This window comes from Cheilinus undulatus, linkage group 4 (assembly GCF_018320785.1).
Source record: "Cheilinus undulatus linkage group 4, ASM1832078v1, whole genome shotgun sequence".
NCBI lineage: Eukaryota > Metazoa > Chordata > Actinopteri > Labriformes > Labridae > Cheilinus > Cheilinus undulatus.
In genome coordinates, this window is record NC_054868.1 from 25,255,157 (window position 1) to 25,268,181 (window position 13,025).

Here is a 13,025-nt window from a genome sequence, read left to right on the forward strand (position 1 = left end):
ACTGGCAAAACTATGCCATGCTAAGTGCCAGTCAATTTGTCTGTCTCACTGCTCTTTCTGACTGGAGCAAATAAATGAAAAAAAAAAAACAACAAAAAAAAAAAACAGGTGGCATTTATTGATGAGGAGAACCCCTCAAAGATCAAGTTTGAGTTGATATAAATCTTTAATCTGTCAGCATCAAACTCTAGAACAGCTAGCAACTAACTAAAATCACTGATGAGACAATTTTTTTTTTTTTTTTAACACTATATTCAGCTTTCAGTTGGTGGTTTGCAATGGTTTGCAATTTCCTAACGACTTTAAACCTTGGTAATTTGTATAAATGCAAGTGATGACAATTAGATTGTTTTTTTTTTTTACCCTAAAGCCATCCTGAAGGCTCAGCATGTTAGCTAATTGACTCCAACTTAAAGCTTTGTATTTTTCCAAAAACAAGGGACAATCCAAACATTCTGTTGCTTGGCAGGTTCCTCTCCACTATGTGGAGTTTGAGTAGAGCCAACAGGGATTTGAATTCAATTGTTATCACATCTATTCTGGCCAAATAAGATATTCCTAGACTGGATTCAGATGGCACATTGTGCGTTTGTCTTTAGGTTGATGAAGCAGTCTGTTCTGACACCCAAGCGCTGTGACTTGAAGAGACTAACCTGTTACTGAGTACAAAATTGGCAACACCGCTGGAAGCTCGGCTTGCTTCAGTATCCTTTCACCTCAGATGTTAATGTGTAACTGCAGAGGAAGCAAATGTTTCCCGACCTTTGAGCATGAACAAGAAGTGTTTCTTAAAATGACATCTTACTACATGTCTGGTAATTTGTTGATTCAAGGTGGTTACAGATGCTCTATCCATCACAAGATGAAGCAGTGTATCAATGTTGATTTGGTTATTATCATGTGCTGAAAATGTTGCTACTCACAAGTCATTTCATTTGGCTTATTGACTGGTATGTTTAACAAAATCTGTTGCTTTGACAGTTTTAGAATTCATGAGTAAAAAAGCAGTGCCTGTTTTTCTGAAACATTTTTTCTCTATGCCAATACCAATCCTAAAACTTGGATTTAATAACTAGAAAATATCGCTCTCATACTAGTGTGATTTAAAAAAATCCACAAAATACTGATAGAAACACACTGATTCCTACTAGCACTTCTCAGAAATAAAAGTGAGGGGGAAAAAGTGATGTAGCAGCTCTAGCTGCACTTTAGAAATTGCGCTGAAATAACAAAAGTGCCTTGTATTTGGGTTTTATTCCAGTGTTAATGTTTTGGTTTACATCTCAGATTAAGCTGCTACATTTTAATAAGGATTGTTATTTGAATCTGTATGATTCATATGTTTTTGATCCTATTCAAGTTTTATTTTGCATAGCTCTTATAGAAACCTTGGTTTTCTCTAAACTTAAAGGTGCATCAAGTCTATCGGCAACAGAAGAATCAACTGTTGGTTTATCAACATTTTGGAAAAATGAAGTCATTTCTGCTGTATCCGATGAAGACTCAGATTTATAAAGGGAAGAATAAAAACTTTCAAAAACATCATTGACCAATGATGGATCAGAAACAGTTTTTCCAGAGGAATCTTTAATTTCTGGTATTATTTGAGAAGCAGTTTGACGCTTCAACTGATGAGCCAAAAGCCTACTTGGTTTATCACCATGTTCGTAATAGGTCGCACGAGAACCTACTAAAAGTTGTTCAGCATCAGTCGTTGTAAGGAGGTCCAACTCAACCTGAAGGTTGTGCCGTTGTTTCAATAAACTCTGAGATGGGTTAATAGCATTTTGTTTATCCATGTCCTTAATTTGAGTTAATAGTTCATGCAACCTTAATTTACGGCATTTATTCCGATATGCTGAAAAGGAAATAATTTGACCATGCAAATAAGCTTGAAGCGATTTCCATAATAAGGAAAACAGAATCATTTTTGTTGATAGTTATAAAATTGTCTATTGAGGATGTGATAAAGGTGATAAATGCATCATCAGACAACAGCAGAGTATTAAACCTCCAGGTTGAGGTAAAATGAGGTAGGCTCGAAAATTTAATATCTAGACTAAGAGGAGCATGATCAGAAATAACAATTGAATGATATTCTGAAGAGGTCACTTTGGGGATCAAAGAACTATCAATGAAAAAATAGTCAGTGTGTTAATAGGATTGATGCACCTTAGAGAAGAAAGAATATGTTCTAGCTTGAGGATTATAATATCTCCAGGGATCCATAAAATTATTTAGGAGCAAAGTCAGAAATTGTTTTAGACATGGAAGACTGAGTAAGAATGTGGGGATTGGAGCGATCCAAGACAGGATTCATTACACAATTTAAGTCTCCAGCTAGAATTAAAAGATAAGTGTCCAAGAAAGGTAGAGTACCAAAAAGTCTATTCATAAAGTCTGGGTTGTCAAGATTTGGAGCGTAGATATTCACTAGTAAAACGGGATTGCGACATAAATGACCTGCATCTATTAAAAATCTGCCATTCTTATCAGATATAATCCTAGAAGTGGTAAAATGAATTATTTTATTAAGTAAAATAGCAACCCCCTTGGATTTTGAACTAAAAGTTGAATGGAAATGGTCTTTTTAGTCTAAGTTGATTTTTGTCTTGCAGATGTTTTTCCTGTAGGAATCCTACGTCAGCCTGTAAACGTTTCAAATGAGAGAAAATTCTTGATAGTTTTATGGGGCTGTTCAGTCCCTTCACATTCCATGTCAGAAATCTGATGGAAGAACCAATATCTGAGTTAGAGCAGCTTGTGTCAGTCATTCAAGTAATTATTATATTAAAAAGGAAGAGAGAACAGTGAAAGGTAAAGACACCCCCCCCCCCCCCCCCAAAAAAAATAAAAATAAAAATAATAAAAATAATAAATAAATAAAGTACACACAAAAAGATGAAACAGAGACAAAACACAACAACCTACCATAACCCACCCCAGGCCCACCCCCCTCCCACACATCAGGTGTTCCCATCCCCAAACGATGGAAACAGCAGTGCAAACTCCAACAGGAGCCATCTTCAAGGTAGTGCTTGTGACTATGTAGCTTTAACTAGCGGTCAGAACCCTGCAGAGCCTAAACCCTTAACACTGAGTGAAAGGCACTAAAAAGAAAAAAAAAGAAAGAAAGAAAAAAAAAATTGCTGGGTGTATTAGTGCCATAATTGTACTGATAGCAAGAACAAGAAAATAAAAACAAATAACAATTATTATGCTATATTAAAAATACCTTAATTTGGAGATGAAATAAAAAATTGGGCATAAGTGTTGTTACAACTGTACAACATAGATGCAACAACAGGGATGTGAATCAGTACATCCCACCCAGCTATAATTACTGTTGTCAACTGATACTAACAGTAGAGAAGAGGAAAATAATCAAAAAATAAAATAATATTTTGAATTTTCAAATGAAATTCTACAATGAAAGTATTGTTTTAGACATTTCCCCACGAGATTCAAAACAGTAGGGAAAGGATAGTAGTAATAAAGTCAATAAATAAAATAATACTAAAATAATATAATAAATAAACAAAAAATCAAACATATCGGATGTCGGAAATACCTGATATCTGATACCTGGCCATGAGAAAATCAGAGCATCCTCTGTGTGCTGATTTACAAGCTATCAAAACACGGATATACGATTATCATTAAGAGAGCAACGGTGCATATATTCATTTGGTTATTGTCTTAATGTATGCTTTGGCTTCCTCTGATGATATAAAGTCACGCTGCTCGCCTTTGTAAGTAATGCGCATCTGCGCTGGGTAAAGAAATCCAAACTGGACTCCCTCTATGTCGCGTAGCAAGCAGCACACCTTGTTGAAAGCAGCATGAGCCCGTGCCGTTCTTGCCTTGGCTTGTCGACTGGCCAACGTCTGAAACTTTATGGTTGGCAGTACCATGTTAAACTTTAATATAACAAACCTTAATTTCAATCTTGTTACTTTTCATGAATTCTTGCATGTCATTATTGGTTTGAGGTAGGGCTGGGAAATAAACTGGTGCAATCGATAAATCAGGTTTTTGGAAAAATCAAGATTTTCTTTTATACTTGACTGCAATAATACCAAAAGTGAGAGCTAGCTTCAGAAACTTTTGTTTAATGTTGGATATGGTAACCCAGGCAACAAAGTGTTACATCTTTTACTTACATGCTGCTCTTGTGTAAGTACTGTTCTCGAACTCAATAAACATATATTCACTCACATCACTCACTCTGAATCCTTTTAATAGATATTAATATTAAATATTAAATAGATATTAATATTAAATGTATTTTTGGTCTGTGTGGTGAAATTGTCATCTGGCACAGAATCTGTGGCAGAGATGATGAGCAGTCACATTCTTCAGATGGTCTTGTTTACTTGCATGAATCATGGAGATACATCAGCATTACTTTCAGTCTGTTTCTTAAGCAGATAAAAACTTTAAGAGCCTGAGTGTTCATTTAAATAGCCTGAAAGTGAATTTTTAGACACATACAGCTTACTGTTTGACCTGTAAATGAAAGTTAAGTTTACTCGTGTTTTATGTTACTGATGAAATAAAAGCAAACCTGTTTGAGAAGTCTGTTTTTCATTTGAAGAAAAGGAAAATCAATTAAAATTGTAAATTGAGTTTGGTGTGAAAAAAATCAGAGTTTCAATTTTTAAACCATTTCACCACACCATAGTTTGAGGAACAATTCCTTTAACTTTACTCCCCTTTAAAGGCTTTTGTTTTTCTTTTTCATCTACTGTGTCTTCCTGTAGATGTTTGCTCTTTACCCACCCATCTCAATCTTTTCATTTCCTCCTCAGTCCATCTCTTGCACAGCTTGTTTCTGGGGTCATACAGAGCTTCTGCTGGCTGGACCATCTGTGGAGCAGTTTACTGGAAGCAGATCTATGTGCTGTGGGAGGAGGGGAGGATGTGACCAAGGAGAAAAGAGGAACAAGTGGCTATTGGAAAAAGAGAGGAGCAATTGGGAGGGGGATGGGGGAGACATTTCTGTGGTCAGAGGGGCAAAGGAATGGGAATGATTATTGGAAGGGTAACCCATTAAAGATTTCGGGAAAAGCTCTGTACAGCCACAGAAAGAGAACCTGATGGAAGTCACTGGATTAAATGCATTTACATGGTTTTCTCACAAATACTGTTCTTGTCTTCCTTTCCATCACCTACTTCACCTTAATTTCCTCTTTTCAACAAGTGCTGTCAAATGTTGAATAAGTGATCAGAGAATGATTCGATTTTGACTGTCTACATTTTCCACCTCCTCCCTTTTCTCCTCCTCTGTGGTCTGTGTGTCATAGTAGGGATTAGTAAATTTCTTTGCTTTCAGGACTCATAGCTACAGTTTTTCTCTTTAAATTTCAAGATGCTAAAGGCCAGTTGAAGCACAGTCACAAGTCTTAAGTTTCTTTTTTTTTTTTTTTACATTTCTGCACCATAAAATATACATTAACTGTCTGAGGTTTCCTCAGTTGTAGGGTCTTATATGGATTTATATTGGTGTTTGAGTCTTTATTGTTAATATGCTACATTTGCTACATGAGTATTACTCTTAATGCAAGTGGCTGGTTTAGTGAAAAGACTGGCGCTCTTGCTGCTCAGTTGCTTTTTTTTTTAAGTTCTCTCAAATTCCTCTGAGGCCCCTTACCATAAAATGGCATTTCCATTGGCAGATGGTGACCTATTTATCATACAACTTCATGCGTGTGTTACCTGGATAAATTTGGTAAAACAAAGCATAAACATTTTTGTAATTGTTTTTTTTTCTTTTCTCTAATGCAGGACGCTAAAGTTGGCTAAGAACTGGCTATTCAAGGAGAGTGCAAGCCCCCCTACCCTCATCAGCAACAGCAGCACATCAGTATCCATACATAGGAGGTGGTTATGAAACCGGATGGGGTTAATATGGAAACCACGGAGCCTACTGAAGCTGCAGCAGTAGCAGAACACTCTCCATTGCAGGAAAACATACCTGAGCAAGCCCCATCACAGCCAGAGGAGGTTGCAAATGATGCAGCGCCTGAACCTGCTTCCAAGGCCAACGGCAAGCTGGTAACAGCAGATCCCAAAGCCAAACCAAAGGCTGTTGCAACTAAAATGCATTCAACAGCCAAATCAGCAGGAACTTCACGGCCAATGACCAGCTCAGATCGCACAGTAAACAATGTCAGATCCTCTAACAATGCTTCCACAGCTGCAAAGAAAGCAACAACCACGACAACAACAAAAGCATCAGCAGCAGGGGCTGTTTCTAAAAGACCAGTAGGTGGGGCAGCTGCATCTTCTGCAGTTAAGAACCAAACTAAAGTGCCGGACAGGAAGCCTGTTGGAGCGGCCAGGACAACCTCTACTGCTGCTGCTTCAGTAACAAATGGTACCAGACCAACCACAGCAAACAGCACACCTAAGAGGAGACCAGTGGCTGAAACAGTTAGACCAAAAACCACAGGTAATGCTGAAGTAAAATAATGAAAATTTACACCGTCTTACTCCATTTGTGTTTAAACATATATCATGCAGATTTTCTGCTCTCTTTTGCTTTAACCTATATTTGAAATTGTCTGATTTATACCCTATCTTCATGTTTTTATTTTTTCTTTGTAGCTACTTCCAGTAGACCAGCGGCTTTCACAGCCCCAAAACCCAATGCTTCAACCACAACAAAAGCTGCTGCCGGTGCCGTTTCAAAGACCACCAGGTATGCATGCTTGTCCACACAGTGCTCACACAAAGACATTTTAATACAGCCATGTGTTTGATAAAGCCCTTTGATTTCAGTAACAACAACAACACTCCCTTCCCTTCCCTTCTGTATTGTCTCTGCAAGGCCTTCGCCCCCGAACTTTGTATTCCCCCTTATAGACATGCAGAGACTGACTTGGTCTGTCTTGATGTCCTGAAAGAGAGCAGTAGAGAATGATGTCAATTGTATGGTTTGGGCCATTATTGAGTCAAATTTCGCTTCAAGAGTGTGAGTCATGTTGGTTGAAATAGGGCCTTAATGGAAGCAGCGATACTGAAGAACTACTGCTTTGTCCTGAACAAACCCCCAGGCAGAGATCGGCCCCACTCCCCCAGGGCTGAGGGCTATTGACTTGGATCATAATCCCTCTCACACTGAGCTGCAGGTTTTGATGGAGATTGCTCTAGTTGGAGTGAACCATTACAGAGAGCTCTTTGGCAGAAGTTTGCCATACATGACACAGCCGTTCACTGCTATTTTGAACCTTAAGTCTTATGTTAGGGAAAAAACTCCAGGTCAAAACAGACTTCCTCTGCCAAAGGTAATTTATCAGCTGGGGGCAGCAAATTTAGAAATCCTTTCCTCAAATTTTTTTTTTACAGATGTGTGACTCCAAGTTTCATTGTCATGAGAGATTTCTGAAGAGCCAGTTTCTGTTAAGAAGGGATCCTTAAGATACAGAAAGTCGAGTAGACCAATTTAACATCTTTCCACAGGATGTGATGTTCTGCTATTAGTGGTGCAATTGGATTCTTTCTCCACTCATCTTCCTTCATAATGATCCCTTATTAAATGAAGGGATAATAAGCTGCTCTTTCTTACATCATTATGTTTCTGAAGTCGCACAGGGTTTTATCATTGCTATAGAGATATGGCAAGAAAAGGGACATTTCTTTCTGAATTAATCATTAATTTGTAAAATATCAGGAAAAGGGTTTGCAATGCAGATAGAATTAAGAAAATATATAGATTTGTAATTTTATTAGAAATGGTAAAACAGCATACACCTGAGAAGCTGGAGGGATGTAGTTCTGTCTTGATAAATTAATCAACTAATTGTTTTAGCCACGGAGATAAAATGAGGCCTTGTGGCTCTTCATGTTTGTGTGTGCCTTCTGAATTAATCAGGTGAGGCATTTGAGTTGTTGGAGTCTGATTACAATAGCGCATCATCCTGTTGTGAATGTTCTCTGACCTGTTCCCCAGGACATGACATCAGGCACTTGTCTCTCAGCCTGACTCATGCAGAGGACAACAGGAGACCAGCAGCAGGTGTCTGACTCTGTGACAGACAATGTGTGTTGCTTTTCATGCCACCTGCATGCCTGGGCAGAGTCAGTGGCGTGTTGAATCCTTTATGCAGCTATACTGATAGTGGTGTGCTTTACAGACAAGGTTTATGTTTGTGCTGGCTGTCATAGTAACACAAAGAGTGTTGAATCAGCCATCGTGCTGTTACTTATAGCACTCATAAACTACAGCAACACATGCACTTGAGTTTTCAGGTGTTTAAGTATTTGGCGGACTACCCAGTGAGATAATTTAGCTGAAACACAATAGCCCCTGCCTTGTAATTCCAGTCCTGCCGTAATGTTTGTCATACTGCTGAGACAACAGGAGTCATTGTAACCCAAACTGTCACACAAGAACGCACAACATTTTCCTCACATGTATCTGCAGGCAAATCTTTCATGTAGACATAATCAGGTAATGGCATCGACAAAGAGGCCTACTGTAAAGTCAACATGTACATCATATCAGTGGAAGTATAGCCTTCACCTTGGATTTTTATCATAAATTGGCACAAAGGGATGAAGAAGGAACAATACTTAAACTTATTACTGAGGAAGCTTGGCATTTAATCATGAACTCCTAGAAAAACTGTTTTTTTCTAAGGGACTATTAGAATGATTTATAGTTAAAGACAGAACACATAAAAGAAATGTGGGATCTGTGCTGAGTATACACAGCTTCAAGACTTTTTCTTAGCTTTTCAAACTCATGGCTCAGAAGATGCGCAATCCATCTGCATAACAGAATGGTGTCCTCCTTTATAACAGCAGAAGAGAGCAGGTGCCAGATTTTAAAGTATTTGGCTTCTTCTCCACTCTATGGTTGTCGTGTCCTTGCACAGAGCAATCCGTCTCTGTCCACCCCAACCCCCTTGTTCAATCTCCCCTCTCTTTTTCCTTGTCACTTTTCACTGCCGTCTGTGCATGTTAATTTCTGGGCCTTTGGCCAGGATCTCCTCAAGCCCTCCTTACAGCCCTCGTCAATCTAGTCAGCCCCCATCTTTCTAGCTCATTCGTTATAAGCTGTGTACAGGAACTGAAAAAAATTTACGGTGTTGTTGTCTTACATGAGAAGGACTTTGTGGTGCTGAAGGATTGTGTAAGATGATTCATTTTGAAAAATAATCTTTTGGAATGGGCAGAATTGCTTATGGGTGGAAGTTTTGGGTGTGTTGGGGAAGTGTATGCCCTCATTTTTCAAAAACAGAATAGGCACTGAGGTAAAATTCTTCATAATTACCAAAGAAAACAGCATTGGCCTTGAGAGAATGGTTTATCTTTGCCCAAAACGCTTTCCTCTAATTTTTATCTTCTCCCTATGTCCATTTCTCTTAACGTCTAATTTACCAATAACTTCCATGTTGTCCCACTAGAGATAAAACTGTCATTTCTTCCAGCAGTCTTGGCAGGGAGCAGGATTACTGTCCTCACAGAAAATGCCTGTGGCATCTATCACAGTGACAGTGTGCGCCCTGGGCCTTGGAGCCAACGCTGTCTGCCATGCTATTGCTGACCTCAAACACTTCATCTAAAGCCTCCCTTGACTTTATCTATACTCATTGTTGAGGAGATAACTGTAGGCATTAGCACACTTTATAACATGTGCCTCTCTCAGGGGGAGTTAAACAGCTGATTGTGAACAGTATACAAGCCAATCAAGGCTATGACTGCATGCTCTGTTATCTGTTCATTGTGTTTGGGGGGCAGATAAATATAAAACTAAGTTGCTTCTAAATTGCATGTTTTGCAATTAAGAATGTGCAGAAGCTTGACTGCAAATTTTGGTGATTAAATACAAGAAATGACTACTGTTGGGTGCCTGGGACTTGGATTTTTACTTGCTCCATATCCAAGTTAACTCTCTGAGTCAATGTGACAACCCTACCAGAAGATGTGTAAAGATTATGTTTTATTAGTAGGGGAAGCATACTGCCACAGGGACTAAATAAACCTCCCAGCCAATCCGTCCTCTTTCAGAGGAATAATTTAATAATTTAATCTTCAGGACAGCAGTGAGGATGCTAAGGGCTCTAGCCTCCAAGGCTTGCACAAGAGGAAAGCGGGAGTCATGGATGGCTGGATAAGGGAGTAGGTGTGGCTTTAACAAAGCCCCTGGCTCATTTTTATACACTGATTTTTTTTGCCAAACAGATGTTGCACCTGCTCAGCATGTCAGTTTTCTGCTTGTGTTGTTTTCATCTCCCATCAGCATTTGAGAACAGTGACTATAAAACAGGCTGTAAAATATATCAGTGTCTTGCCCCCATGGTAACCTCTGCCCTGAGGAGGACCTTGTGTCTGGTCATTATAGCCCTGTAGATGGCTGTTTAGTGCCTCTCATCCTCCCTTTGGACTGTGATTTGTATTGATTTTAACCTGCTGTTTGCAGGAAATGTAATCCATATAAATACTCCCAACACCAGAACCACCAGGTACCGCCCACAGGCAGTGTGTGGAGAACAAGCTTAAGTGGGTTTCTGCTCCTCTATGTGGATCAAACTCTTAGCTATGACTCATCATTAAAGAGAGGAAGGGGAGTTATATTGTATGTGACCTATCCTTACCCTTTTAATTTCCATCTCTTAACTCTTATCTTCATTTCTGATCCTCAGTCTTATTTCAGTCTTCAGCCTTCCCTCAGAGACTTGCGTTCTGCAGCAGCCTGTGTTACTGAAAATTCATCTTTAGATTACAAATGAAAATTGCCTGAAGAATTGCATTTCCCTCTCCTTCTTTTGTTGTTCTCTCCTGTGTAAAGTTCAGATTTTACTGCTTTTTTTCTTCTTTTCATTGTTATTGAAGAACAGTTCAGGAAAAAATTCTGTAATGTGCTCACATCACATCTTCCCTCCAATAACAGCCAATTACAGTTTCCCCCTTTGAGCCCTTGCTGTGCTGTGGTTTTCTGATCTTAGGGAAACAAATGGTCATTGTGATGCTTATTATAATGTGGGAGCGGCATCTGTGTGCAGGCTGAGAGCTGTGCAGTGTATCTTTGTCAGTCAGAGTCTACATCCTCAACAGAATCAGCTGAGTAACTGCAGAAGAAGATGTCATGGTGTATTCGTAATTGGTAGTGGGGTCATGTAGTTCTCTGGAGCAATTACATTTGATTATCCAGCTCTCATTGTCCTGAGAGTGAATTGTTTCATTGGAGACAAAATTCAACCTCATTTTTACAGCAGTTTGTTTTTTACGCATGAAAGTTCAAACGTGGAAACGAGGGCTTGCACCGCCTGAAGCTGACGACTCGCTCATTTAACCGACTGACTTCGTTTGAAAGCCAGCCAATGCAGCAGGCTATTGAAACGCAGATTGTATAAAATTCTTGGAGCCTCACGAAGCAAATGTTTTGTGGAGATTTTCACAGTGCTAAGTATAGCAAATTATTAGCAAAATTCTGATTTTTATGTAGGTTACTGCTCATTTTGCCACTTTGATGCAGACACAAGAATGACAAGTTGCTTTTTGACTATCAAATGATCCAAGATGCTTCAGTGACTGTCAGCATGCTCAAAATAATATCGTTATTGTAAAGTGTGTATAATTTTTCCCTATACTAATTTTTTATGCAAACTAATTATGGAGAAAAAAGGACAAACAGAGGCCACTCAAGCATTTTTCTTTAGTTCTTATCTAGTTCCTGTATAAACAGTCCACTTTCATATTTGAGCATTTGGTCTTACACCACCAGCCAAGCAGTGGGAGCAATTTGGGGTTAAATGTCTTGCCCAAGGACACATCGACCTGTGACTGCAGGAGCTGGGGATCCAACCCACAAAAAAAAAGTGCAACTAAGTAATGTTATATTTACTTCAGCTACTTTAGGCTGTAATCCACACAATTTCTGTGGAGCTGAGCACATGTTGAATCATTTTGGAAGTGTAATGGAAGTGGAGAGGTGTAAGGGGGAAAAGAGTTTGGGTTTTTGTACATGCAGTTGTGCTGACTGAGTGAATTAGGGCAGTGTCACATAAGGACACCTCTGGAGTGGAGCAGCAGCTTAAAAGGGATTGCTTTTCATAAAATTGTTCTTTCCTTCTCCCCCTCCTGTTCTGTTTTCCTAGATATTATCTCCTTCTGTTCCTTTCCCCCATTTTAACCATACTCTGTGGTTTCTTCTCTGTTAATTTCTTTTTATTCCACTATTCATTTAATTTACCTCAACCTCCAAATTTTTTCCCTCTGCTACCTTTTTTATTTTCATTCCATCTCGAAAATAATTTCAACCCGCCCCCTTGCTACTCCCTGCCTATGCCTCTTGGAAGTGAATGGAGAATGAAGGAGTCATTACAGTGTGGCACTAGATGGATGGTGCTGTGTTAATGGGTTCCCATTGTTGAAATTGATTTTGTGGTTTGCATTAGGACAGGTCATTTATTTATGCTGTAAATGCATGTAAAGGCAGGGCATCACATGTTGTGATTGAACCTTTTATACTTGGAATTAAGGATGCTGCAAACTGGACTACATTTTTACATAGTGGATCTGATATCTGTTTTTACTGTTCACATATGCCTATTGGTCATATGCAGCCAGTCAGACATTGTGAGATGCAACAAAGAAAAGGTGAAGTAGTGTTTGAGAAAAAAAAATCACCAAACAAAATGAAATATCAGTACCTAACAACCTGTTTTGTGTGGAAAAAAACTGCCTTTTTTAACTTTCAATCATACGGATTGAGATCATCTCAGTGGCTAATGTGAACATGTCTCTGACTCTGTTTTGCATGTTTTGCATGTTTTGTTTCTTGATAGCCGTATAAAGCCTGATAACAGCCACTGTCAGAACCAGATGTTGTTAAAATAGCTGGAAGAAATTGGTAGAGTATACATATTGGTTTGCAAAATACCAAACATAAAGATAAATGAGCCCCAAAAAAAGTTAATTTAAGTCAGAAATAAAGCACACTTAGATTTTTTATTTTATCTATTTTTTTACTCCAGTGTTTTTGTGGCATCTTCACATGTCTGTTTCCCTCCCAG

The 13,025-nt window shown here is 38.8% G+C and overlaps 1 protein-coding gene across 1 annotated transcript in view; it reads left to right on the forward strand.

Moving 5' to 3' along the window:
- si:ch211-214c7.4 overlaps positions 1-13,025 on the forward strand; it is a 40,441-nt gene that overhangs the window by 17,905 nt on the left and 9,511 nt on the right. The window contains exons 2-3 of the mRNA XM_041784722.1: positions 5,788-6,454; positions 6,610-6,703. Coding sequence (XP_041640656.1) covers positions 5,890-6,454; positions 6,610-6,703 — 659 coding nt within the window. The 5' untranslated portion in view covers positions 5,788-5,889. The remainder of the gene's footprint in view (positions 1-5,787; positions 6,455-6,609; positions 6,704-13,025) is intronic.